Source organism: Monodelphis domestica, chromosome 2 (assembly GCF_027887165.1).
Source record: "Monodelphis domestica isolate mMonDom1 chromosome 2, mMonDom1.pri, whole genome shotgun sequence".
In the NCBI taxonomy this organism is placed as follows: Eukaryota; Metazoa; Chordata; class Mammalia; order Didelphimorphia; family Didelphidae; genus Monodelphis; species Monodelphis domestica.
In genome coordinates this window covers 479,416,538-479,444,479 of record NC_077228.1, presented here as the reverse complement: position 1 = coordinate 479,444,479, position 27,942 = coordinate 479,416,538, and the positions used below count along the sequence as shown (strand labels likewise).

The 27,942-nt window shown below is 41.7% G+C and overlaps 1 protein-coding gene across 2 annotated transcripts; it reads right to left on the bottom strand.

Annotated features, from left to right (window-relative positions):
• STRIP1 (striatin interacting protein 1) lies at positions 1-27,942 on the bottom strand. Of its 2 annotated transcripts, none has more exons than XM_001372551.4 (21): positions 27,745-27,942; positions 22,591-22,660; positions 20,804-20,878; positions 19,946-20,080; positions 19,713-19,833; positions 18,850-18,918; positions 17,816-17,922; positions 17,565-17,692; positions 14,734-14,916; positions 13,845-14,062; positions 11,814-11,879; positions 11,570-11,633; positions 10,836-10,907; positions 8,275-8,349; positions 7,928-8,025; positions 5,300-5,426; positions 5,070-5,170; positions 3,441-3,507; positions 2,674-2,778; positions 1,929-2,133; positions 1-1,018 (listed from the first exon to the last, which is right to left on the bottom strand). In XM_001372551.4, exons 1-21 carry the CDS (start codon positions 27,940-27,942, stop codon positions 771-773), a joined length of 2,532 nt encoding a protein of 843 aa, XP_001372588.1. In that variant the 3' UTR covers positions 1-770. The 2 variants fall into 2 exon arrangements, with proteins under 2 accessions (XP_001372588.1, XP_007485164.1); XM_007485102.2 differs by lacking the exon at positions 27,745-27,942 and adding an exon at positions 24,517-24,940.

The following is a 27,942-nucleotide window of genomic DNA, read 5'->3' as shown; positions in this document are numbered from 1 at the left end:
TCCTTTTCCTTTTTTTTTTTGCTTTTTAATGTAAATAAAATACACAAATACATTTAAAACCCCAGAGTTACACAACAGAACACACATATATTTTATATATATATATATAGACATATATATATGTACAGGACAATGCAAACAGAGGGAGAAGACAGTGGCCCTATATGAGGGCACTGTCTGCTTCCCATCCCAACCCTGTCCAAGGCAGATGTGCTAAGGCAGTGTCAGCCTGGGCCTCTGCAATAGCTGTTAGAAGAAGTAAAGAAGTGGCTGGAAGGGAATCTGAAACGGAACCAGCTAAAAGCCCTGACTGATAGTGCTTTCCCGGCTCCCCTCTCAGCCCGCTCTGAGTCAGGCCCACCATGCTTAGTGTTTCGGTGGAGCTGGCGGCTCACACCTGAAATCTGGAGGATGCCTACTCTGGGCACGTCTTGGCCTGGGGCTGCTCAGGCAAAGTCGTGGCCAGCCAAGTGCTATGTGGGAAAAGAAAGCCCACTCCTGGCTCTGCAGAAGAACATCTCTCCTGGGCAGGACACTGGGAAACCACCACCAAGAAAGAAGTCAAGTCCAGAAACTTCCCCACACCAAATCCAGGGCCCTCAGAGCTCTGCAGCAATGAATTTGTAGAGGTGGTGCCCAAAGCCACACTGCCACCTGGAGGAAGAGCCGTAGCACTGCAGCAAACATGGCCACAAGGGGGCCAGGGCCACTGGGCCCAGTGAGGCATGTGGCATCTTATCAGGCTCCAGCCGGCGCCTCACAGCAAAACCTCACTGCAGCAGCTCTTCCCAGGAGATGGGCTTGGAGAAAACCTCCCTTTCCAGCCAGAGATCATAGTTCATCTGAAAGTCCTCAGGGAGGTCTACCCGCTGGCCCAGGACACTCTGCAGGCAATTGTCCACAGGCAGGAAGTCAGGGTTGTTATGGGTCCGGTCGTACCTCCGAGAGTTGAAACGTTCAATGTTGGCACGCAGAGCACACTCTTCTGCCTGGAAGTCCCAGGGTCGGGCGTCCAGATCTGGCAGTAGGAGGTAGAATTAGAACCATGGAGGAGTGGACGCTGCCTGCCATGAGCTTGGGGACCAAAGACAAATGGGGATTGGAAAGCAGTTAAGCCTCCCCAACAATGTGGAGGGGGCTGGCAACAGGTGAAGGATTGGGGGAAGCCTTCCAAAAATGACATTTTTCAAGGAGATGCAAGAGCATTATGTAGAATGGAAAGAAGGCACTGCAATATTCTATGTAAATTCAACTTAGCAAGTATTTATCTACTCTGTGCAGAACACAAGTCCCATGAAAAACAGCTTCATACTCCAGGGTGTCTTTGGATTTCATGGGAAAGCTTCCAGCCAGGAAACCTGAGGCCCATGAATGAGCAACTAAAGGAGAAAATGATTGCTGTCACTAAAAGCCAATATTATCAATCAGGGAAGGTTTGCCAAGTTTTGCAGGTATTGCCTGCATTTGAGGCTCAAAACTACCCTGGAAATACTATCCTCATTTTTACAGTTGAAAAACCTGGGGCCAAAGGAGGTTAAGCCTAGCCCAGGGCCACAAACTGCTTAGTGCTGAAGGTGGGATTCAAACCTTGTTCTGTTATTTACTATCTTTGTAAAATTCTAGGGTTGGACTATATCATCCCCACGGTGCCTTATAATTTTAAATTCTATGATTTTCCAGATGTCCCTCAGGATTTCTAATTTGTTCATCACTGTTTGAGGCTTTTGTTGTCATCTTTGCATAAAGGGAAGAAAAATGATGTCTACACTTTCCCTCTTGTGCCAAGATCCTGATGCCACAACTTGGGGTTCCGGAGCTATTGACTCTTTCTTCAATGTGAAAGCTAGAGGAAGACAGATTACCAGGGTCCTCCAAGAATGGAACTCAATGGGCTACAACCCCACCTTCCCTTTCCCCAACTGTCTCACCATTTCCATAGGCCCAATCATCGTTGAGCCGGTGTCGAACTTTTTGGTAGATCGCTGACATGGTTTTCATGTTGCTCTTTCGCCACTGACGTCCCAGATACTTGGTCTGGACCTTGAGTAACTTTAGCACATAAAGTTGCATCATGGCTTGTTTCACCTTCAAGGCCCGTTTCAGGATTGGTGCTGACTTGAAGACCACCAGCATCTATAAGCCAATCCAGGGGCAGCAATAAACATATTAGGGAATGGTCTGTACTGGTCCCTGGCTTTGAGGGCCCATGAAATCTTTGTACCTTATTGTATGTTTGCTTTAGCAATAAATATGAGAGGCAACTGGCATAGCAGAGAGCTAGCCTTGAAGCCAGGAAGATCCACGTTCAAGTTCTACCCTTGGACAAACACTGGCTGTGTTGCCCTGAGTATGTCAATTAGTCAGCCTCTCAGGTTGCCAGGCAATCCTCTGACTACAAATTTCAGAGAAGATGTAGACCTGCATCAGTGAAGCAAGTTTCTGATGGAATGGAACCTATTCCTAACTGATAAAAAGGTCTCTCTTCCAGGAACTGAGCTGAGCCTCCCCTCATTATCCAATACAGGAGGTGAACAATTAAATAGAAATAATTTAGATACAGGAAAGCTAGAGGGAATGATTTTGGTTCACTGGTCAGTCTCTAAGAACTCAACCCAGCTTGAGGGACTTGTTCCCCATGTGGAGAGGAGAAAGGCTTCGACACTCTTCACTCACCATGGTCCTGGAATGCTTCCATTTCGTTAGCTTGTTCAAGATCCGAAGCAAATTAATACAAGAGAAAAGGTTTCGCCAGCAAAACTGATTATTATCCCCAGCTTCCTATGGGGCAAACCCAAGAGGAGGGTATAAGTTTTAGATAAAAAGGCTTTTTGTTAGCCACACCCCATGAAGCCCAAGAGAGGTTCTGATGCCTAGCAAAGGCTGGAGCCTTGTGGATTCTACGTCCCCAGAAGTAGGAGTCAGGCAGGCAGGACTTTCAGGAGATGATTGAGCAAAGGGGAAGACCAGACAACCTGCTATCCTGATTACAGCAGTCCTGGAATTACTCCCAATAGGGAACATATACTGCCTTGGTGGGCTTGCCACCTTCTTCTGATTTGAGCCCAGGAGACTTCTAGCCTGTTATTCCCTGAATTCTGAGCTACCAGATTGAAAAAGCCTAGGCCTTGGAGTCAGAGTTTCTAGATCAAATTCTAGCTACATTTATTAGTTGTGCAACACTGGGCACATCACTCTGCCTTTTTGATGCTCTGTCTCCTTGTATGTAAAATAGGGAGCATCTCACAGCTTAAAGCTCTCCGTTTTCATTCTCCCAGTTTCACAAAGGGACCTTTACAGGAAATGAGGGCTGTCTTGTGGGACAATGATTTCATCCTTAAGATAAGGAGAGAGATCTCTTCTAATTGGTTCCAAGTTACCAAGGGTGCATCCATTCAACTGCTTCCTCTTTCCCCATCAGAGAGACAGACAAACTCACTCACCAAACTCTCTGCTGTCAGCTCTGGTAGCTCATGAACCACACAGTAAGGGTAATCCAGAACAGAAATACTGTAGGGGTCAAGAAAAAAAAAAGACCCACATGTGTAAGGCCCAGGGGTTTTCTTGGAAAGCACTCTGAGCTTAACAGTTATCCTGAAAGGGTATCTTGAGTCCTCTTCTCTTTTCCCTTTATACTACTGCAAAATGCTGGTCCTCAGGAAGACCTGAGTTCAAATCTAGCGTTATATACTTTTCAGCTGTGTAACCCTGGACAAGCAACATCACTTGTTTGCCTCAGTTACCTCATCTATAAAATGTAAAATGTATATTGTGAGGAACAAATGGTGACATTTCCAAAGCACTTTGCAAACCTTAAAACACTACACAAACACTGGCTGTCTCACTTGGTCATGTCATCAGCTCCCAAAAGGTCACCTCTAATCACAGACAATTTCCTGATCTCTGTCTCTCTTGAGCTTGAGTTCCATCTCACTAACCTTTTAGACGAAATTTACCCAAAACAATACTTGCTACTGTCATCCCCGACTCCTCCACCCCCTACCTTCTGTCATTCTAAACTTTGCTATTATTGTCCAGAATACCATCATCCTTCCAATCAATGATTCAGGCTCAAAAATTAGGCATCATCTCTAGCTCCCCATCTGACTCATCCAGCACAGCCAATGTGTTGTCAGATCTTGTCAATTCTCTTCACAACACCTATTCACACATCCCTTTGTCTGAACTACTGCAAAAAGCCTAGGTTCTACCTGGTTTCTTCTCTCTGCTTAGCTGTCAAGTGATTTCTCTAAGGTCCAAGTCTGATTATGCTCCTCCTGGCCTCCTTTTCTTCCCTCCACAAATCTTCTTGGGGTACACTGGCTCCCTGAAATTCTTCCCACATGATGTTCCAACTCCCGTATTTATGATCTCATAAAGACTATCTCCAATGTCTGGAAGACTCTCTCTTCACCCTCACAGTCGAGCTTTCCTGGGCTAATTCACAAGTCAGTTCAAATCCCACCTTTTGCTAGAGGCCTTTCCCCTGACTACCCTCCCCCTTTCCTCCAAGACACTTATCTCTTATATTGAAAACTTTCTTTATGTACATAATTACTTACTGTGTTGTCTCTGAGATTAAAACATGAGCTCCTCCTGGGGATAGGGACCTGTTTTTTACTTTCTTCATATCCCCAGCACTCAGCACATAGTTAGCTCTCAGTAAACTTGTTGCCTTTGGGAATAATCTTGGTTGGTTTTTAATGTGTTGTAGGAAACAAAAATCTCGTACCTGCTCTACCCCCTAGCTTCCCAGTTATAAACTAGAGATAATATCTGACAAAATACTCTTGTCAATTCTGGTGTTTCAGAGACATCAACATTTCAATCATCTGGTGTTTAGAAGATTTTCTTACCCAGGTGGAGCTCATGTCCTAATCCCAGTTAAGTGATGCTCTGAGGCCCATATAGTTTTGGCACTGCTGGTCCTTTAAAGAGCCTGCTTTATGGAAGACAGGTGTTTGAAGGGCTCTCTGGAGTCTAGTGTCATGGAGTGGTTCTTAAGCAGCATTTGTTAATGCCCAGGTGAGATGGGTATGTGGAAGTCCTGCCCCCTCCCCAGCCCCCATTACCTGTTTTTGGCAGTGATGTATGACATGATGGTTTGATTGAAGAACTTCAGAATCAAAGGGATGCAGTTGGCAAACACGAGATGCTGGGCCATGTACTCAAACTGAAAGCAAAGAAAGGAGGCGGGCGAGGTCATGTGGAGATCTGAAGAACCTATCTTGGAGCTACAAGCCTAGGCTCAAGGTTACAGAAATGCCAGAGGCTACAGCTGGCACTCCTGGTAGGGAGGTACCTGATAGATATGGTTCAGCTTGAAGTGCTTGAGCAGCAGCAGCAGGACAGCAGAAATGGCCTTCACGATGATCTCTTTGTGGCGGTTCACATCCACCCCCAGCTTCATGCTCTGTAACACGGTGGTTCTGAAAACACAAGGCAGACACAAGTAGCTTAGCCAGGGTAGGGGTGAGGCCAGGGCAGCCAAGAACCTGCACAAAAGCTGATGGTGTCAGGCCCACGCTCCTGGTCCAGTCACCTCCCACTTCTTAGCAGCTTCTCAGCTCCTTGGCCCTTGATGGAATCTCATTTGGCCAGAAGAAACATTAGGAGGCTGGGCAGAGCTCCCTCCCTACAATGTCACTTTTCTCCCAGGACTTCCTGGTGCTGTGACTTTTTCTATCCCAGAGTAGGGACAAATTCCTTTCTTTCCCTTGCTCCTGACGTGGCAGTTCCATCTGGAGATGCATCATGGCACCACAGAAGAAGCACCAGGTGTATATACTGGAGAAACCTGGATGAGAACAAGTCAAAGTCAGTTGCCCCCTCAGTGCTTCTTTGAGTAGGGGCTGTTCCAGGTTAGGAGGAATGGGGATTTTTCATACCTTTTGCCTCTGAGCCCCTGTCTCCATTCCTATAGACACTGTGAATTTAAGTCCTATTATTCCAGCTGTCTCCTGAATGGCCTCCCGATCTCAAAACTCACCACTCCAGCCCACCCTACTGCTACTGACTCCTGACTCAAATCAATGCCAACAGCTTCCTGTGGCATCTAGGATGAACTCTAAACTCCTTTGTTTAATTTGTAAAGCCCTCACAGCCTTATGCCAACCTATCTTTGTAGCCTTGCTGGGTATCGCTGGCATTCCTGCTGCTCCTCACACAGGCCCGTCTCTGGACCTCCACACTGGCTGGCTGCCAGCTCTGGAGTAACTCTTCTCCTTACCTCTGCTTCACTGAGATCCTCTTTTCCTTTAAGTCAAAACATTTCCTGACCCCCACCACCTGCTCTTCCTCCCCAACTATCCTATATTTAGCTATTTTGCAATAGTATTTATTCATATCCATTTATGCCCTATATTTTTTCTTTCCATATTTGTTTTTTCTTCTGTTAGAATGTAAAGTCCTTTTAAAGAGGGATTGTTTCCTTCTTTGTACTTGTCTCCCTAGTGACTAGCACAGATGCCTAGCTCAGGGCAGCTGCTTGATATGTGTTGACTGATTGGTATGAAATGGAGGAATCCAAAAAGTACTATGTAGGTGTCAGCTATCGTTTTTCAGTCAATTAACTGTTCTGAGTCCTAATTTCCTTATTCATAAAATATTGATGAAAATATGTGAACTCCCTAACGCAAAGAATTATAAAGAGAAAAATCAATGTTTTGTCAACTTTAAAGTGCTATATAAATGTGGGTTGTTATTATCCAGAGTAACTAGCTATATGACCATGGGCAAGTCCCTTAATCTTTCAGAAAGTCAATATCCTCATTTGTAAAATGAGAATAACTATCAAAGAATTTTTCTTACAGAGTCACTGAGGATGAAATAACTAATCATTATTAGGTATTTACTATATGCCAGGCTGGAACTAAACAAACAAAGCTAGTCCTTACTCTCTTATAAAGAACTTTGCAAACCTTAAAGCACTTTACAAATGTCAGCTACGATTACTGATAAGATCAAATTGTTTTTAAATTTTAGTTTTCTCTTCTTCCAACCTCCTCTCCATTCCCCATTTCCCCCAAAGAAAATCTCTAATTTGAAAAGAGGAACTCTCCTAACAATAAGATAAGAGGTCATTGCCCTAGAATAGTGATGGCACCTTTTAGAGATGAACTGGTGGGCCAGTCCCCACCCCACCCCACCCCAGACAAGAGTGTTTTGCCTCTCCCCATCACCACATGCTGGGTACACCCTGCCTTCCCTCTTACCCTACATAGGGGAAAGAGAAAGTACTCTCTTTGGGCTGCTGGACAGAGGATTGGGGGATGCGAAATGTCATCAGGCACAGTGGAGAAGGGGATTGGAGCAGCTCCCCTCTGCCTTTCTAGTAAAAAAACTTGTAGAGGGTGGGGAGGGCAGCTGAAAGCCCACAGAGAGTGCTCTGTGTGCCATCTTCAGCACCCATGCCATAGGTTCATTATCACTGTCCTAAGGGGACCAAGAATTTCCCTTTATAACTTTAACCAGATCTTAAAAACCTTGTTTTCATGTCTTCTGACTAAAAGGAGACACTAAATGAAACTGGCTCACCACTTTGGTTGGCAAATTGCTTGGGCTCTAAGGATGCCATTGAATCAGAAAGCTGGAAGGAATCTTAGAGATCATATAATCCCATGTCCTGCCCCTAATTCATTTTCCAAGTCATAAAATGGAAGCCCAGAGAGGGCAGGTAAATGTCTTGTACTTGGGTCCCCAGCCAACTTGCAGTCACAGTGGGACTAAAATCCAGGTTTCCTGAATTCTAGACCAAAGCTCTAATATCATGTTGTGACTCTGATTAGTGAATGTATTAAATTCTATTCAGGGACACCCTCCAATGCCAAGGAGATGACCCTAAAAAGTCTCTTGGCTATCTTCCTTGGAGACCAGAGAAGGTTATTTGCCATCTTCCCTCCCCTACTCCATTCACAGGAATGATACCTACGGCATCTCCTCAGGTAGGACATCAGCCAGGATGTTAATGGAATCTGTTTTGGCTTTGGAAGTAGGAGCAGCTGCCAGCAGGATTTTCAGCAGGGCAATCTGGAGTGGGAATAAGATATTTAGAAAAGAGCATGGGATGTTCTAAGGAACAAAAGGCAAAATTCTGAGGTCTAGTTATTTCCATATGTTCCCAGACACATGAAGGAGAAGGCAGTAGTGACCTGGCTATGTAAGTCTACAGAACAAGAGAAAACAGGTACTTTTCATCTACTAATGGAGATAGAAAGATGTTATCACTTCAGGGGGTACATAAAAAACATACTTAGTGAGGAAAAAAAAATCACTTACCATGTACTGAGGCAGACTAGGGAGAAGTCCCTGGTAAAGGGTTTCAGCAGGGACTTGTTCCACTTCCTCCTCTCCCTTTTAATATAAAAGATCATAGAAATGAAACCTCTAAGTCTAATCAATCCTAGACAAACTTGCCTTGTTCTATCTGGTTATTGTTCTGTAAAGATTGAAAGGTAAGTGGAAAGACCTCCCTGTAATTGACCTATGCACCCTACAGGACAGAGGAGCCTGAGGTTCCTGAAAACTATTTCCAATTGCCTATTAAGAATATCAAATTGGATATCCCATAGACATCTTAAACTGAACATGTTCAAAATTCATTACCTTTTCCCTCAAGACCCTGACTCCTCCTACTATCTCTATTGCTGTTGTCCATTTTTTAAAAGAACAAATGACATTGAAGGGTAATGCCTTAACGTGTGCATGAATGAATTTATCTGAGGCAAAGTTGCTCAATCATCAACCTTATTTTCTCTTCCAGAGTCATCCAAGTCCAGTGGTGAAACAAAAGTCAGGGGGGCAGGTGGGTAGCTCAGTGGATTGAGAACCAGGCCCAGAGATGGGAGGTCCTAGGTTTAAATCTGGCCTCAGCCACTTCCTAGCTGTGTGACCCTGGGCAAGTCACTTGACCCCCATTGCCTAGCCCTTACCACTCTTCTGCCTTGGAGCCAATACACAGTATTGACTCCAAGACGGAAGGTAAGGGTTTAAAAAAAGAAAGAAACAAACAAAAGTCAGGATGACTGGTGATGGCCCAGAAAGTAGCTGATGACCTTGGTAACTTCAATGTCTGGCTAAGCTCTAAGCCTCTGAAGTGTCTACTTCATCCACCTTTATAGCCACTGTAACAAACTGTTCACATCTGCCCATTCTACCAGTAAAGTGAAGATAGGATTAACTCTTCCCTTGTCTATTTTAAGTTAATCAATCAAAACTTAAGTACCCCTACTTAGTACCTTACCAGTCACTAATTATGAGAGTTCACAAGTCACTTGCTAGAGTGGGTGACAAATCCAGAGGCCACTGCCCCGCCCCTGGGCAGTGCTAGGCAAATTGAAAGACGATTGGTTCCCATAAAGTGGGGAAGGGATAAAAAGTGATGTGGAAAAAGGACTATAAAAAGTCCTGAACTTCCTGTCCAAGGGACTTCTCCTTTAGAGTTCATCTTTGGAACTCTAGGTCAGTGAGATAGCCTGAAGGAGACTCTTTCCCTGTATCCTGCATTGGCTTGCTGGGTTAATAGATGGCCTTCCTTTCCTAGCTTTTGGAGAGATTGGTTCCAGAGATTCCTCCCTTGGCTTTGGAGGAGGCTGCATTGGTAGAACCTTGGCTGAAGACAATGCCTGGACTTCTGGTTGAGGATTACTGGGAAAATCCATGTGGAGACTGGGGCTGAGCCTAGCTTCTCAGGAGGACTGGTAGGTTTATTAGAATCTGTCTCTTTATCTACATTTTTTTCACTTTCACTCTTTCCACCTCTGTAAATAAAGCTGTTTAAAAGTCATTTTGACTTTAGCTGTAATATTTTTAAATCAGTGACCACAATATTACTTTAGAATTCTCATATTTAGCGTAAAACCTAAATTTAAAATTCTTATAATTTGCTTGGGGTACATATCTCCCTGACTCACCAATGGCTCTTTGGCTCATAGGTTACCCTCAGTCTAGTTCAGTCTGTCTGCTGAGATATTTCACAAGGGGTGGCTACTTCGCATGCCATAGCTTCTTGGAGCCACAGGTAAGAGTTGAGTGCCAGGTAGACACTAAAGGTGGATCAGCAGCCCTGAAAAGGGCTCAGCAAACCTTCACATCAGAGCTGTTAGTCTTCCTGGAATATCCATACATCCCACCTTCTCTATTACTGTACAGGGGAACACCAGTCCCTAAGGCTTATAAACTAGGTGTTATCCTCTATATCTCACCCTAAAAATCCACTCTGTTGCCAAGGCCTGTTGATTTCACATTTTTACTCTTGAATTCATCAATAGCTGTTGGTGGGTCTGTCTGCCTTGGGGATCTCACTATTGTATTCATTCTTCATTCAGACACTAAAGTGATTTTCCTAAAACCTAGGTTTGACTAGGTCACCCCTGTTTAATCAACTCCAGGGGCTCCTTGTTACATTCATATTTAAAAATCCTGTGTTGGAAGCCCTTCATAAAATGGCCCCTCTCTGCCTTCATCTTACATACTTGGTGTTCCAATGACACTGGCCTCCTTTCTGTTCCCAAAATAAGACACTCCATCTCCCAACTCCAAGTACTTTCTCTGGCTGTCCCTCATGTGTGGAGGGTTCTCCCTGCTCAACTGCTTTCTGGCTTCTCAGGCTTCTTTCAAGACATGGCTCACCTTGAACAAAAAGCCTTTCCTGATTCCTTTTAAGATTCCTAATTCTTCCTGAGTGTCTTCCCTATATAAACCTCATTTGTATACAACTGCACCTTGGGAGCAAAGACTGCTTTTTTCTTTTCCTTATATCCACAGTGCTTAGCCCAGTGTCCAGCATACAGTAGGTGCCTAATAAAAGCTTTTTTTTTTTTTGATTGACTTGCACTTACCCCTGAGAGAGGAGAGCGAAGGTACTCTTCCTCCATCTGGGCTTGGACTTCTGCGATTGATGTATATTTGTGCTGTTGTGAAAGAAAGGAAAGAAGGTACTCATGAGTCAGTGGGTCACTTGCTACAGACCATAGTACCATCAAGTGGGGCTCCCCATGAGTGCAAGACCGGTCTAAATGGGCATTTCTTGTCCCATCTCATTACCTGGTTTTCTTGGAGAAGAGAAGAAAGAGAAAATTATATCAGGGAATGATTAAGAGAGGTAACCACTTTGAGGGCAAGTAAGAAGAGACAGTTGATGGTATGAAAAGGAAGGACAAGAAGGAAAAGTTACAAAAAAACAAACATAAAAACACAAAATAGCAGTCTAGAACCATTGAGGGTAGTAGCAAGGAACCTGTGGCACTTCAACAGCCCCCGAGGGCATTTTAGCAACAAAATTTATGTTCAAAATGATAATCCTGAGCTATCAGTGTATTTAAGAATATCAAGAAATACCTAGGGCTATATTACAGAAAACTGCCCACCAAAATGATTAAAATGTAAAGTTTGGGGTATGTGAAGATATGAGCCTCAGGAGCATGATAAATTTACTTATGGGGAACAAATTATTCTCCAAACAAATGAGGCATAATTATAAAATTCCAGTCTAAATATTACATATTCCCAGTTTCCCATTCCACTCCTCACTCTCAGGATCAGATGGACCAGGAAGTCTCTTCAGGGCACTCACCAGCTTCAGAGTCCTAATGCTCTCATGAATTGGCCTGGGCAGACCCACCACTGTGTTTGTGTCACTAGAAGGGAGGGGAAAAAAATTCCTGTTATTAAGCAGTTAAACAGACTTTCAAAAGAGTGAAGGTCAAAAGAGCAGGACTCAAAGGATTCCACTGTGTTGGGGGGTATGGGGGAGGAATTTCCACTGCAATGTCTTCCACCCACTAACTGAGACAATAATGAGTATAACCAACACTTACCTGCCAAGTGTGTAGCCAATGAATTTACTTCGGCTGGATTCTAGGAACATCTCAATGTCCTTTTCTCTGCCACAAATGGAAAGAGATAATACATTATTGGATAGACTAAAATGAACATTTTCTGGGCACGACTGTGTATCTGTGGGGTAGGGAATGGGAGGTGTCGGGACTAACTTCTTCCTTAAAAAACTACAAGCAAGGAAGAAAATCTAGGCAATATTTATTTTGTTAAAGATTCTTTTACAACTAGATTTAAAGAAACATTAAGAATCATAAAATATATTATATAAAACTTGGTTTCTTTTAAAATTACATTTGATATGTTAAAAGTTAATCCAGATAATTACAAAATCACTGATGGCTTTGCTTTTTAAAATTACAAGTGGAGATATAAATGGTTGAACTTTTGAGGAATTCAGTCTTTCTGCTTTGCTTCTATTAACTTAAGTAAAACAGGAAACTCTTTTAAGAAGAGAAGAACTCTTACATATTATAGCAATACAGAAAGTTTTTTCTTTTGGCCACACGTATTGTTTCTCATATTGTCAGATACAGAAAGCACTCAGTTTTGGAAAAGCAGCTAAGCAAAAAGCAGTTTGCCTGAATTGAGAAAACTTTTATAAAAGTGAGAAACCTTTTTTACATGTTCTTCTATGTCTTTGTTTTGTGCATTTTCAAACATTCCAGTTTTTATATTGTCGAGGAGCAATATATTAAGACCGTACCAATATTTTATTCAACACTAAAAAAATTCATAATCCATTTTTTTTAAACCTTACTTTGGGGGCAACTGGGTGGTTCAGTAGACAGAGAATCAGGCCTGGAAACAAGAGGTCTGGGTTCAAATCTGGCCTCACACTTTCTAGTTGTATGACCCTAGGCAAGTCACTTAATCCCCAGTTGCCTAGCCCTTACTGCTCTTCTGCACTGAAATGTGTAGCATTGATTCTGAGATTGAAGGTGAGGGTTTAAAAAAACCAACAAAACAAATCCTTGCCTTCTGTCCTAGAATCATTTAGGATCTCCAGTCTCTAAGCCTGGCTTTTAATCCACTGAGTCACCTAGCTGACCCTGATGAAAGGCAGGATGGTATCTTTTCTTTCATGTCTGAGAGAAAGGGGCTTCTTGTAAGCATTCTCATTAGCTGAGAAGCTAACCTCCAGGGATCCTATCCTAAACATTACCTAAGTGCCATTGTTGGGCATTTTCTAAAGAAGGCAAACTGCTTTGGACCTATCTCTATCTCACTTATACATCTTATAGGCTGACACATGTACTGTAAGCACAGATGCATTACTTCCTACTAACCTATAAGAGTCATTCCTCAACTGATGAAAGGTCAAAATATATGAATAGACAGTTTGTGAATAAAGAAATCAAAGTCATATAAAGGTAGATGAAAAAATGCTCTAAATCACTACTGATTAGAGAAATGCAAATCAAAACAATTCTGACATATCATTTCACACCTATCAGATTGGTTTAAAAGGACAAAAAAGCAAAATGCAAATTTTGGAGGGGATGTGGAAAAGTGGTGACACTAATATACTGCTGGTGGAACTGTGAGTTTATCTAACCATTTTGGAGAGCAATCTGGAATCATGCCCAGTTATAAAACTGTGCAAACCCTTAGACTCAGTAATATCATTGCTGGGTCTGCTTCCCAAGGAGTTCTAGGAAAAGGAAAACAACCTATATGCTCCAAAATATAGCAGCTCTCTTTGTGGTGCCAAATAACTGGAAATCAAGGGAAGTGCCCACCTTGGGGAATGGCTGAAAAAGTTCTGGTGATGGTGATGGAATACTAAAGTGCCATAAGAATGAAGAGTAGGCTAATTTTTTAAAAACCGTGAAAGACATATATGAAATAATGAAGAGTGAACCGAGCGGAACCAACAAAAACATTATAGACAGCTAAAGATATTTAATATTTCAAGAAAAAGTCCACCTCCAGAGAATGACCTGTGTGGGAAGGAGAGAGGTGGCCTGGAATACCTGATAAATTCTACTAATAAAAAAAAAAAGACTCACCTAACCTTGGGGGCCCAGGGCAGCCCTTTTGGGCAGGTAAGTCGGTCTGTTTGAGGGTGCTGAACTGGGGGAGGCATCACCTCATCCCGCTCAAGGGGAAATGTCTCTCCCTCTAAGCTGTTGTCATCATCATTCTCCTCCTCTTCTTCTCGGGAGTCATCGGCTTTGTATGGATCCCGCTCATTGAAGGCATCAAGGTTATCTTGTTTGATAAGAGCCTGAAAACAGGAGAACAGAAAAGGAAAAGAGAATATACATCAAGAATGAGTAACAGGAGGCAGCTAGGTGGCTCAGCAGACTGAGAGCTGGGTCTAAAAATGGGAAGTCTTAAGTTCAAATCTGGCCTCAGATATTTCCTAGCTGTGTGACCCTAGGCAAGTCACTTCATCCCCATTGCCTAGCCCTTACCACACTTCTGCCTTGGAATCAACAAATAGTATTAAGTCTAAGATGGAAGATAAGGGTTTAAAAAAAAAGAAAAAAAACGGTAAGTGACTCTGAAAGGACATAAGATAAATGAGGTGAAAATGGGTGAAATGTTAAGAACATCAGTCAGAAATCAAAAGGGATAATTATTAATTGTCCTACCACATGTAATCTTCTTTTCCTTAAACCCTTACCTTCTTAGCATCAATTCTTTTTTTTTTTTTAAGTGAGTTGCCCAGGGTCACACAGCTAGGAAATTTATGAGTCTAGATTTGAACCCAGGACCTCCCATCTCTAGGCCTTGTTCTCTACTATTGAGTCACCTAGCTGCCCCTTCTACATACAGTCTTAAAAGCCCTGAGGGATTACCCCTTGAGTGATGATTTCTCTTAGGAACATCTGTTGCTTTAGGACTTTACTATTTCACCAGAGGTGTTCCTAGGACCTCTTCTCTATTCCTAACCTTGTGCTCTCGACGACCACGTTTCTGCTGCTGTTCAATGAGGTCAGAAGCAGAAGCTGGAGGGGAGGCTGCTCTCATGTTCCGAATCACTTTGATGCTGTCTTCAGGCAGAGGGGGAAGACCTAAGATCTCACGCTTTTCTGCCTTCATGCTCTGGAGTTCCTCGAAACCTCCAAGTGTGCACTAGAACAGAGAATGGATACCATGAGCATCTCCAGAGCTAGATCAGTTTCCAGGAGTAAGAGAAATTATACTGATTGATTCCATTGATATCAGGGTCAACAAACACAACCCTTCTTGACTTCCATTAAATGATTCAAAGCCCCCTTTCATCTTTACATAGTCCCATAATCTCTGAAAAAGAGGATAAGTCCATTCCAAGGGTAATTTAATGACCCCAAGAGTAGATAAAGATACCATGTCACAAGAACAAGTGTAATGATAAACAACTAAAGGGAAGAAAAAAGGTTGAGGAATAATGCAAAGTTTAGGGGCTTCTGGAACAGCAAAGTCGGACTCCCAAGCTTAAATAGGAGTATCTTAAATGCTACAGCAGGGGAGTGTGCAAGATGATCCATAGAGGTGCGGGTAGAAAATATTTAAAATTCTATTGATAGATCTCCCTTAAAACTAAGACTGATTAATAGATGGTTGAATTGACACCCTCCTTTAGTATGCCAGATAGTCATGTGGGGTATGCAGAATATATACAGAGAAAATGGGCTTCCACAGCATGGAGGGGTGAACAGTGGTGGTGGCTTCATTTGTTTTCACTGTATTATATAACCTGTTGCAGTCTACACATGCCCACTTTAGTGGGCTTACATATCACAAGTTTTAACTAAATAAATATTCATAAAATGGGTATATAGCTTAAAAAGATTTCTGCAAAGAAATCTCAGATTGAAGCACATATTAGTAATTTGCAGGCACAAATCAGTAATAAAAGAATGTGAAGCTGACACTTTTACTAAGGGGCAAAGCTCCCTCAGTTAAAGTACAAAATAAAAGACAATGAAAAGCCAATCAAAGCTGACAAGAGGAAGACAAATTATCAAAAGGATTATTTGAAATATGGATTTCCATCTATCACTGTCATCAGTAAACCTTGCTTGATTTGTATAGTGTGCCTTATCTATGATGGTGTGAAACCATCATGATTAGCAAGGCATTTCAAACGAACATTCTGTTACTGAAAATGTCAGCCTTAAAACTATCACATATACACACCTTAAAAAGTTGAATTTTATAATCTGTTTAAATACCTTTCAAATGGTTTCAATGATTTTTAAGTGTATTTGTTTAATATAAATATATTTGTCTAATAGAAATGTAAAAATATAATAATTCCTGACTAGTTTGTAAGGGTAGCTTATTGATCTGGAAGATAGAAACTTATTAGTTCAATATAAACAAAAACTGCCTAAATGGTTGATGATGTTGAAAAATAAGATTAATGAAGTAGTGTTCAGCCAACCATTTGCTTCCTTTCATTCAGTTCCATGTATTGCTGGACAGTATTTTTTTTCAGTGATGATAGACCTTAAAAGCAAGAACTGAAATAAACTGAATTAGAACCAGCCCTTTTAAATGCTAAATAACAAAGTGTTAAATAATAAAGCCTTCTGATACACTGTTCTTATTAAATTATTATTAGATAAAAGGATAATAATTAAGAATATGCCAAAGGCACAAAACCCTTTTCGCTAACAATAATATAAATTAGTGAGAGCAAAAAGGCTGTTGTACCATTAATAAATAATTTGTAAATAACTTAAAATATTACTCTACCTTTATGGCATTGTCTTTTAAATTTTTTTTCATTCATAGCTTAAAATGTTCCTAATATAATGGCATAATAGTATAAGCATACAAATATTGTGGTTACATGAGCAAAAAGGTTTTACTGATAAATGTGGAAACCACTGTACTATAGAATCATAAATTAATTCTGACTTTGACTTTGAAAAAAAAGTTAAATTAAAATCCCACATAGACAAGTTATTACATAGCTCCTCCTAACTGAGATAACACATCAAGTTTAATCTAATTCTTCTGCAGGGAAGTCAAACCCTCAGGCTTTAAAGGCTTGGGCTGATCCTCAAGAACCTGATAACATCTAGGTAGTTTCATTATTTGGAGGTGATTCCATTTTCCTGTAGAGCTGGAGTAAATTACAAGGAGGAAACCAACAGCAGGAAGGATAAAGATGAGAAATGAGTAAACCAGAAAAGGGCATAAGAACATCTGGCAGTACTTGCTAGAGCCTTAGGTAAGGCCCTTCCTACACTTAGTGAGCCTCTCACTAATTCTGTGAAAAGCTGACTCCCTATAAACAGAGAAGAATGTTTTCTTGGGTACTAAGGCAGTAGATAAAATCATAGCCCCATCTTTTTACCTAACTACTTCTCCTATGGTGGGAAAGGGTCCAGGCCTGGCCCTGTCTCTGATTACTAATGATAACACTCAATCTGACAAGGACTAGTTGGCCCTCTCCTCTGGCATCACTCACTCTCCTCTCAAGAAACAGGTATGGTTTCACTGTCGAGATTGAGAAGGCTAAAGGACAGCTCACTGTTAATTCTCAGTCCCCTGAAGTGACACTTAACAAGGGGTCATATTTATATTAGCTTTAATCTCAACCACTTTTGTCCCCAAACAAGTTGCAAGTCCAAAAACTCTATCTCAGAAGACAGCTTTGTATGGGGAATGTACAAGTCTCTTGCAATATTCTCCTAATCTACATTCTGATCTGGAGCCCAAGTCTGCATAAGTCCCATTTGCCAGATATGGCACCTTCTCTGACCACTGTTCTAAGGCAGGATTCTTACCAATACTGTCTTCCAGAGAAGCAAAAGAACCTTCTTCATGGGGAAATGAGGTGCATGTCCACTGCAAAACTTGGTCACCATCCCAAACAGCATGATGGAGAAGGGCTCATTGTTGTACAGGGGAGAGCCTGGAGGCAACACAAAGACAAATTAGCCCCCTTCAGTAAGAGCAGACCTCCTGAGCTAAAGATTTTGGGGGTGACAGTGGCCTCCAGTCATTTTTATAAATAATATATTAACAGAAGTCATACCTAGCTCTGCTCGGAATGTCTGTCTCATAGTCTTCCAGTCAGCTTTATCACCCTCACATTCTTGGTGAACAGTCTCCACGATCAGGTACATGATATTGAGCAGTACCCTGAGGACAAAAGTCAGTTCATAAACAGAAGAGGATGAGGGAAATAAGGGATACTTAATCACAGACTATAAAAAAATGTACACCTAAAATGTGCAGAAATATATGTACTGCAGAGGGGTCAAAATTAAGAGTCTCCCACAACAAAAACAAATTTTTGTTTTAGGCATCTGGTGTTTCTCTTAGGTAGAACATACAAAGTGACTGAGTCAAAGGAAGGGGAGAACCAATGGAAACTAAGAGAATTAGGTGGCGAAACGGACAGAAAAGGGCCAGGACTGGGTAGGAGATGACAATGGGAAAGACATTGGCAAGAGTAGTAACAAGGATAGGGGGTGGCACCCTATCTGGGGCTTAAACTAGAGGGGAAAGAACTAGAAAAGTCTAATGTTGGAGCATTTTTTTTTAAATTCAGAGAAAGGCTCTGCCCTAAGTTTCATTATCCTCTCAAACTCAAAAGTGATACAGTGATCATTAGGCAATAGTTGTTTATAGAGCAATTACAAAGGAGAGAGAACCGCATGGTAGCAGTGCTCTTCCTATTATAATGTTGCAAACAGAAGAATTCAAGAGTGTCTGTCTCCTCTAATATCTTCCTCTATCTGACATTCAGCAGCTTCTTTCCAGCACATCTACTCCTAAAGGTTCCATCTCTGGGAACAAGAATGTACTTTACAAGATAGGCTGACATGATACTTCACAAACACCCCTGACTATCCATGGCTGTCACAATCCTATTAACTGTTCACCTAGAGTCCCATCACGCCCTGCAGTTAAATGTACATGGAAGAAATATAAATGGAAGAAACAGGAGGAAAAAGCAATCTCCTCTGACTCCAATGTGGTTAGATTTTCCCAATCCTAGTTAAAACTGCATTAGCTCCAGGCTTGCCCAAGCCTCCTCTTAAGAAAACAGGTAAAAAACCTTACCTCAGATCAGTGCTGTCAGCCAAGGAGATGGCAGGCTTCCTCACAGCATTACTGCAAGCTGCACTATTGCTAAAGTGTGAGAGAGAGAGAATCGGATTCCTAAGAAAAGTGCTACTCAAGCTCCATCAAAAATGAGGTTCAATAATTCAAATAATGACAATAGTTAGAGTGCTAATCAGCTGGATCCTCACATGTAGCAATTTTAATTATCTAGTTTTAATATTTTAGCCAAGTAGCAGTCACTTTAGAATCAAACACTTGAATCTGACAAAACAATACAGCTAGTGGAGACTAGAGGCAAACCTGGGTTCTGTCTGTATGTTAGGTCTTTGCCTATTCTATTTTATGGGGGAAATTATCCAGCAAACATAATTATCAGGCTCTCTACTGGAGTGTAGAGTTGATAAATTCGGTTTTCTGGTTAATATTAGAGCCAGGAAGGTCCTATAAAATCTAGTGCAGATAGTGAAGAGTGAGGTGCTTTAATGATTTCTCTTTGGGAACTATTCCTAGTCCTGAAGATCTGAATCAGGATTTTCCCTCTGGTTTCCCAGAAATGAGTAAAGGTTAGAGAGTAAAGTCATTTTCTGGGGCTGGCAGTCTAGACCTGAGCTGTCATAACTTATCGAATTGTAGACCTCAACGCTCCAGATTCAGAAGAAAATGTCACTGGGAAATAGTTAACAAAATAAGTAAAAACACAATATAACACAGATCATGTTAACGTGGTTTTCCAAGTCAATCTGTAGCTACTTTAGTGGGGTAAGACTCCATTGGTCCAGACTGTCTGATAATCTCTAAGCCGGTGAGGGATCCTCCTGCATACCTTTCCCTTACTTAAGACCCTGATAAAAAGTGCTCACTCGATCTCCATGTTCAGGAGCTCCACCAAAGCATTGAACGTGCCCACCTCCAGGAGCAGGAAGACATTGTACCTCGACCATGACTGAACTTCAGATTCAGAGGTGCATTCGCCAAAGGTACCTATACACATGCACACACAGAGGATATAGGTCATTGCCCCATTCCAAGATGCTTCAGCTGGACAATTGCAATGCAAAGAAGTCAAATGCCCTCTGGTGACAGCTCCACTGACCTTGAGCAACATAAAGGATTGCTCGGGCCACTTTGAGCCTCTTCTCCCGGGCAGTGACTTCTAAGCCATCCAGAAGCCTCATGGCATGGGTTCGGTGCTGATTAATATCAAGTTCAGTCCACTTCTTATCTGCCACTATAAAGGAAAAGACCTAGTTAGCCTTAAGGCTCTAAAGTTGAGTTCTTTGGAATGGATATAGCTTTAATATATAATAGTCAGGATGATTAACAAGATCAGAAGTGTCAAAGAATATAAGAAGGTATTCTCTGTGTAGAGAAGCTCAATTTGCTTGTCTAAAGATATGAATGCACACACCTGAAATGATAATTTTTTCCCCACCAATTTTAAATATGATTATAAACAGAAAGGGGCATATAGATGGTAGTAGAGTGGATAGAATGTTAAGCCTGGAATCATAAAGTCTTAAGTTCAAATCCAGTCTCAGACACTTACTAGCCGTGTTACCCTGGGCAAATCAACCTCTGCCTCATTTTCCTCATCTATAAAATGAGTTAGAGAAGGAAATGGTAAACCACTCTAATTTCTTTGCCAAGAAAACCCCAAATGAGATTATAAAGAATGAGATACAACTGAAATGACTGAACAACAACAACATAAACAAAAATGAATTTTAAAATTTATTTCTATAATTGTGCTAAAGTTCTGAAGTTCCTCCCAGAGTATATAAACACAGTAAGCCACATGGGCCCTAGCTGAGTCACTGTCCGATGACCTGGGAAATCATGCCAATGTGTTCAGAGTCCTGAAATCTAGAGACAACTAAGCATATATTACTGTAGTCCTTAGGAGACAGGTTGAAGGGAAAACAAGGATAGGAAGGGAGAAAAATCATCTCACCATGGATCCTGAAGTCTTCCTCAAAGCATTTTCGGTTCATCAAGAACTCAGGTCCTTCAGTGTAACTATAGAGTTCTGCCAAAAACAAAGGCATATTACCTGCAGCTCTGTTTCAACAAATCCAGAGAAATAGTACAAGCCAGGAAAATGTAAGATTTTTATGTTCCAATCCCATTTCTTCAATGATGCAAACTGAATTAGGCCACTTAACTATTGGATACTTTTATTTTCCTCAAATGTAAAAGGAAGAGTGATGATTTGCCTCAAATTTGATGAAAAAAATTAAACATCACCAGAAAACAATGTATTCCACAATGAGCCTTTCAGATCCTTGCTTCCAACCAAGTCTCCTCAGAGGCTAAATGGCCTTGAAGTCTCTTCAAGGTACAAGTTATTCCGTGTATGTTAGCTATACTACGAGTGCTTAATAAATGTCATGGGCCCAGTTGTTTTCCTAGGAGTGTTGATCTCTCTGACTGGTTCATCACTCTTGTCTGGCTTGAGATCAGAAACCTTCATCTGTAATTCGACTAATCATCAGCTCCCATTAATTCAAATGATTCTCAGGTCTATTGTCTCCCATCTCCAAAGGCCTACTGGATGTCCAATAGATATTTAAAACTCAACATTTCTGAAACTTAATTCTTCTTTTCCTTAAACCCTTGCCTCTGCCACTCAACTGAGCATTTACATAGCACTTTAAGGTTTACATTGTGCTTTACCAATATTATCTCAATAACTACCCTACAAAGTAGGTGCCAATTTTATCCTCATTTTACAGATAAAGAAACTAAGTTAAAAAGTGAAGTGGCTAGTTCACAGTCATACAGCTTGAAAGTGTATGAGACCAAATTTGAACTCAGGTCTTCTTGATTCCCACTTTACCCATTTAGTTCCTCAGACTTCCAAACTAACTATTACTGATGGCACCTCCATCTTTTCAGTCACTGAGGCTCACAGCATAGGTGTCATCCTTAATTCCTCCTTGCACTCCCATATCCAATCAGCTGCTGTTCTAGCAACATCTTCACAACATCTTCTCAGCTGCCAGTGATCTTTGGAAAGCATAGATTGCTAGTCATATCTCTCCCGCCCACCTCAATAAACTCTAGTAGCTCCTTATAACCTTCAGGATGGATCAAATATAAAAACCCATTTGGCTTTTTAAATCCTAATTAATCTGGCTCTTTCCTATCTTTCCAGTCTTCTTACACTCTTTTCTCCTCTGTATACTCTATGATCTAGTGACACTGGTGGCCTTGTTATTCCTCAAAAACTTCAGTCCATCCCTCTACTGTTTGCATTTTCACTGGCTATCCTCTGTGTCCCCCATGCCCATTTCTCTCTTCTTGTCTCCTTCAGGTCTCAGTTAAAATACCACTTTCTATACTAACCCCTTCCAACTTCTCTCCACTCCTACCCACTCCCAATAATTCCTTCCCTCTGAGATTACCTCCAAATTTATCCTTTCGAATCTGCACAGTTGTTTGCATGTTGTCTCCCTCATAATGCCTTCTAAATGACTGGAGGGATATAGTCAGTTGGCTTCATTAGCAGGTTCTAACTGGCTTAACTTAACAGATGCTTAATAAGAGTGAAGCAACAATTTATGATCACAGTGGCTGGGAGCCATGAAATAGTATCTGAACCAAATAACCAAACATTTCCCCCAAATATTAAAGAGATTTGTTCAAAGGGTAGGATTTATTTAATCCAAGTGTGGGCTCACATCATTAACTATTTAGTCATGAGAAAATTTCTAACAACTAAAAAAGGCCATTCTTTACCTGAGAGCTCAGCAGCCCATTTATCTGTATCGGCATATTCAAATTCTAGATCTGGGGATTCAGAATAGCCCTGTTGAGAATAAGAAATATTTTAATTAAAAAGGTACCTTTATATTCTAAGCACTTAAAAAAAACCTTACCTACTGTTTTAGTGACAATTTTAGGACAGAAGGAAAAGGGCTAGGCCATCTGGGTTAAGTGACTTGCCCAGGGTCATACAGCTATAAAGTATCTGAAGCCAGATCTGAACCAAGGTCCTCCCACCCTCCAGGCCTGGTGCTTTATATACTATTCCACCTACCTGCTGCCCCTTAGGCACTTTTTAAAACAGAGAAAACATAAATCCATTGGAAAGTCCCTTAAGTGACCCCATCTCCTATACTTTTCAAATAAAGGTAATGTTTACCCCTGTAACTTCTAACACAGGATTCACAAGTGTACAGGGTGATATCCACCAGAGGCCCTGAATATTTAGGAAGCCTCTTTCCAACTTATCCCCATATATTTTTCTTCACCTAGTTCAGCTCTCAGCAGCTGATAGCAAAATGTTTACTTAAGTATTTTGGTTGCAAGTGCCCTTGAGATCTGACTTGATGGAAACATTGCAGCAGTCATACAGAAAGCCTGCTGAGCAGAACTCAACATTCAAAGGAGAGTAGAAAAAAATGTAGCATGGCTACAGAGAGTGAGTTAGATGACACATTGGTAGTGACAGAGCACCTACTCTGTTAGATTTGAAGCATTAGGTAGTCAGTGGGGGGGGGGGGGGCAAAAAAAAAAGCTTCCTGAACTTTTTTTAGTCTAGCTGAAGAGATAAAACACATCAGAAATGATAAGACAAATATTAAATTAAAAATAACAAGCAGAAGAATATTATTTTACCTATTTATATAGTGAGCCAAAATACAGTTAACATTTATACAGTGCTTTAAGGTTTGCAAAGTGCTTTGAACAAATTATTTATTTATTTCTCATTTGAACAATTGTATACAATGAAATCTGCTATAACTGAGAGTCAGTTTCCTCATTTGTAAGAGAGGGAAAAACAATAATTTTCACTAATTCCTTACAGGTTTGTTAAGATAACTATAAAGCACCATATAAGTATCACCTATTGTCATAAATAATCATTTTGACCAACAGAATCATAACATAACATAACAGAATTACCAAGTTTTAATTAAATTACGACTACCTATGGTACCAGGTATGTGCTTGCTGCTAGGGATACAAAGACAAAATAAAAAGTTCCTGACCACAAGAGCAGGGTGGACATGGAAGGGAAAGGAGACAACATGTACAAATATAAGCACATACAAAATAAATAATCACAAGTAACTACTGGGAGGGGTGCTAGGACCTAGGTGAATCAGAGAAGGCTTCCTGTAGGAGGTGAAATTTGAGCCTGAGTTTGATGGAAACAAGGGATTCTGAAAAGCAGAGGGGAGGAGGGGGATGCATCTTGGACATGGGGTGCTCTATGGGTAAAAAGAGAGGGAGAATGCAAGATAGCCAGTTGGCTACATTGAGGAGTGTGAAAAAGGATTTTAACAACAAGGATGAGAAAATAGATTAGGGACAGGTTGTGAAGGGCTTTCAATATCAAAGGAATTTGTATTTGATCCTGAAGACAACCAAAAGCCATCAGAGATTACTGAGTGACATGCTAAGACTCCTCCTTTAAGAAAATCAGCAGCAGCTATCTGGAGGATGAAGCAGAATAAGGACAGACTTGACAGTAGGAAGACCAATTATGAACCTATTGCAATAATCCAGGGAAGAGTCTGAACTAGAAAGACTCCATTAATAGAGAGGAGGAGGTCAGGTGAGATAAGTATTGAGGTCACAGAAACAAGATCTGGCAACCAACAGGATATGTGGAGTTCAGGGGAGTGAGAATATGAAGTTAATGCCAAGGCTACGAACCTGAGCGAATGGTAGTGCCTTCTACAGCGAATGGTAGTGCCTTCTACAGAGAGAAGACTGGCAGAGAAGCTGGTTTGGGAAGAAATATAATGAGTTCTAGAATGGAACAACCTAAGCTCTAGGTCACATCTGAAGAAAGATGGAAGCTATTACTAGATAAGGAAAAGTACCTAGATAGGGTCTTGCTTCTACCTGTGCCTCCCAACTGTCTGGAATGTCCATCTTAGTATCTCAGTAAAAAGTGAGGTACATGGAGGTAGATTCAACAAACATTTCTTTCACTTGCTGCTGATATCTAACTAGAGAGATGGACAATTGCTTCTGAATTATGAAGTGTAATTCCCTATTATAAAAGCCATCTTAAAAGCCCCTTCTCAGTCTTAATCATTCCTGAACTTTGTGTAGCATCTGATACCACTGATCTTCCCTTCCCTGAAATTCCCTTTTATCTTGGCTTTTATGACATCACATTGTTTCTATTCCATCTTTTTGGATTGTTCTGTTTTCTTCAATGGAACTTTTTTCTCCTCTACTTCAGAGCTGGAGAGCACCTTAGAGATAATCTAATTTAAACCCCTCATTTCACAGGTGCAGATATTAAGGCCAAGAGATATGAAAAGACTTGTCTGAGCTCATACTAATAAGTAGAAGAACTGAGTTTCTAACCTAGATTCTCTGACTCTAAATTAAGCTTTTTTTTTTTTTCAAACTGCCTCTATATCCCCCAGTGCTCCTCCTCTAAATATTCTTATCTAGTCCTTTATGGGGATAATTTTTTAAATCTCCATTTTTAGTCTTAACCTCTTATATGAGTTTTCAGCTCTCTTTTGACATGTTTAAATCACTGTCCTATTAGCACCTCAAACTCAACATATCTGAAAGCAGACTCATTATTTTTATCTTTCCTTCCCTCACAGAAATCAGTTCTTTTGAATTCTCTATTTTTAATGGACCTATCAGTTTCCTAGTTATTCAAGGCTCAAAAACCAGGCAATTAGCATGAATTTCTTTCTCTCCTTCCACAACCAGCCAATCACCAATTTTTGTTGATTCTATTTTCATAAAGCTCCTCCTTTCCATCATTTCCATTTCATCACTACCAACTAGTTAAGGTCTTTCTAGACCATTAAAATTACCTCCCAACTGATCACAGAAGCAGAGATTTAAAGCTGGAAGGGATCCTAGAGGTCATATAATCCAAGTAACTCAGATGACCAAGGCTCAGAGTTGCAGTGACTTCCCCAAGGGCACACTGGTAATAAGTAGCAGGACTAGGATGCAAAGTCAGTGCTCCTTCCACTGTTGTAACTTTTTCTCCTTTTCTAATCCATTTAACATACTGATGGGATATCAACCCTTATCAAGAATTTTCTCCATTTAGACATTTTCCATAATTCCTCACTGCCTACCAGATAAAATCCAAACTCCTTAGCCTAGCATTCAAAGGCCTCCATAATTTGGCTTTGATTGACCTTTTGCCTTTTCTATGCCAAATGCTTTTGCTCATTTGACTACTACTTCCCGCTCCCCAAACATCAACTCTTTTTGTTCACACGCTTATACTTTTGCTGGCAGGGACCCCCTCAGAACTTTGAAACTCTGCCTGCTGAATCCTATTTTTTCCTTCAAGACCTACATGTTGCCTTCCCTGGTCCATCAGCTAGAAGTGGTCCCCCTCTTCTGAATTCTCATGGTGTTCTGCACTTCTTTCAAAATGGCACTGGCATATAACATAAGGTACAGAGATCAATAATCTTTCCTCCTCTCTAAGCTAAAGAAGCCAGAGCCCATGTCTTATTCATCTCTATAACATTCACATAGTCTAGTACAGCACTCTGACCACAGTTAGGGTAGGTACTCAAGAAATGTTTGCTCAATAAACACCTCAGTAATTTGTAAGAACTCACCATCAAGATCTCTTTCTCTTCCATTCTATCTCTCTCTTTTAAAAATTCTTATTTCATCTTAGAATCAATACTATGTATTGGTTTCAAAACAGAAGAGTGGCAGAGCTAGGCAAAGGGTATAAGTGACTTCCCCAGGGTCAATCAGCTAGAAGTGTCTGAGGCCAACTTTGAACAGAGCACCTCCTGCCTCTAGACCTGGTTCTCAATCTACTGAATCACCTAGTCGGCCCAATTGTTTAAAAGAAGTGAGTCCCCTCTGATTTTTCTCAAGGGGCCCACAGCAAGACCTTTCAGTCACCTGTAAACCTACCTTCAGATAAGCCAGTTTTTGACTTGGCTTGTCACAGATTTCTGCTTACAGACAAAACCATTCAAAAAGTGACAAATATTTGCTAAGCGTCTACGGCATGTAAAGATTAAGTATCAGCTTACTAGAAATCACTGACTTCCCTCAGCCAGGAAGTAAGAAAAATCCTGGTGAATGGGGAATTCACTTCTGCTCCAGTTCCTCCCTCCTACCTCGATGAGTAACTTTCAATAGGTAGAGTACTCAGGGAATATGCTGATTAAGGTGACCTGATTTCTTAAAAAATAGAATATCATAATGTGCATTTTCATTCATGAAATTGGTCATGGGAAGCTAGTGGGAGGAAATACTCCGAGAGAAAGTGAATGACTGTGGAGGAACTAGGAAGGCACTGGAAAGAGAATGAAGTAGAAGGCGACAGCAGGTCCCCAGGGCTTTATTTAACTAGTACTGGGTTTGCTTTTTTTTTTTTTTTCATATACAGTCCAGAAGTTAGGGGCAATCCATGACTGTGAATATGAATGTGAATGAATGGCCTAATGGAGGAGGAGGAAGAGGAGAGAAGAGAAATAAGAGGAAGAAGAAGAAAAAAGGGAGGAAGAGCAGGAAGAGGAGCAAGAAGATCAGGAGGAAGAGAATGAGCATGAGGAGAGGTGGAGGAAGAGAAGAGGAAGAGAAGCCGGAGGAGGCGTGTCTCCCTTCAGGTTTCTTAAGCAAAGACAAGAGCCCGACAATGACCTCTTTTCAATGGCAGAAGATGCCTCCCCAATCACCACCTTAAACCCTGGGGACGCCAGGGTGCGCTAGCACCCCTTGAGACCCACCCCGCGTCCCGAGGCCAGCAGCAAAAGGGCCGTCGGACGTCGGAGTCCAGGAGCCGGGCCTGAAGCCTCCCTTCCTGCTCCGGCCGGGACGCACTGACAGCTCCAGGTCGGCGGCCGCCCGAGCTCCGCCCCCACCGATCACGCCCACGCCCACTCCAGCCCGGCCAGGCCTCGCCCTCAGACCCCTGACCTCCGAGTCCTTGCGCTGGTTGCGGTTGAACTCTCGCCCTTTGCCCCCGGGAAGGACGCCCCCGCCTCCCCCACAGCCGCCGCCGGCCCGCGGGGCCACGGTCTGGGGTTGCGGGGATGCCGGGGGCGGTGGCGGCGGTGGCTGAGGCTGCTTGTTGTTCACGATCAGAGGGCCTGGCCCACCGCCTCCTGGCTCCAT

What these genes read in the sequence shown, in the direction of transcription:
- STRIP1 (XM_001372551.4), bottom strand. Translation starts at nt 27,942, where the DNA reads ATGGAGCCAGGAGGCGGTGGGCCAGGCCCTCTGATCGTGAACAACAAG. An exon ending in GCTGACAGCACTGATCTGAG is followed by an intron (nt 17,923 to 18,849) that starts GTAAGGTTTTTT and finishes TTTTGTCCTCAG; the next exon opens with GGTACTGCTCAATATCATGT. An exon ending in CCCTGGGCCCCCAAGGTTAG is followed by an intron (nt 11,880 to 13,844) that starts GTGAGTCTTTTT and finishes CATTTGTGGCAG; the next exon opens with AGAAAAGGACATTGAGATGT.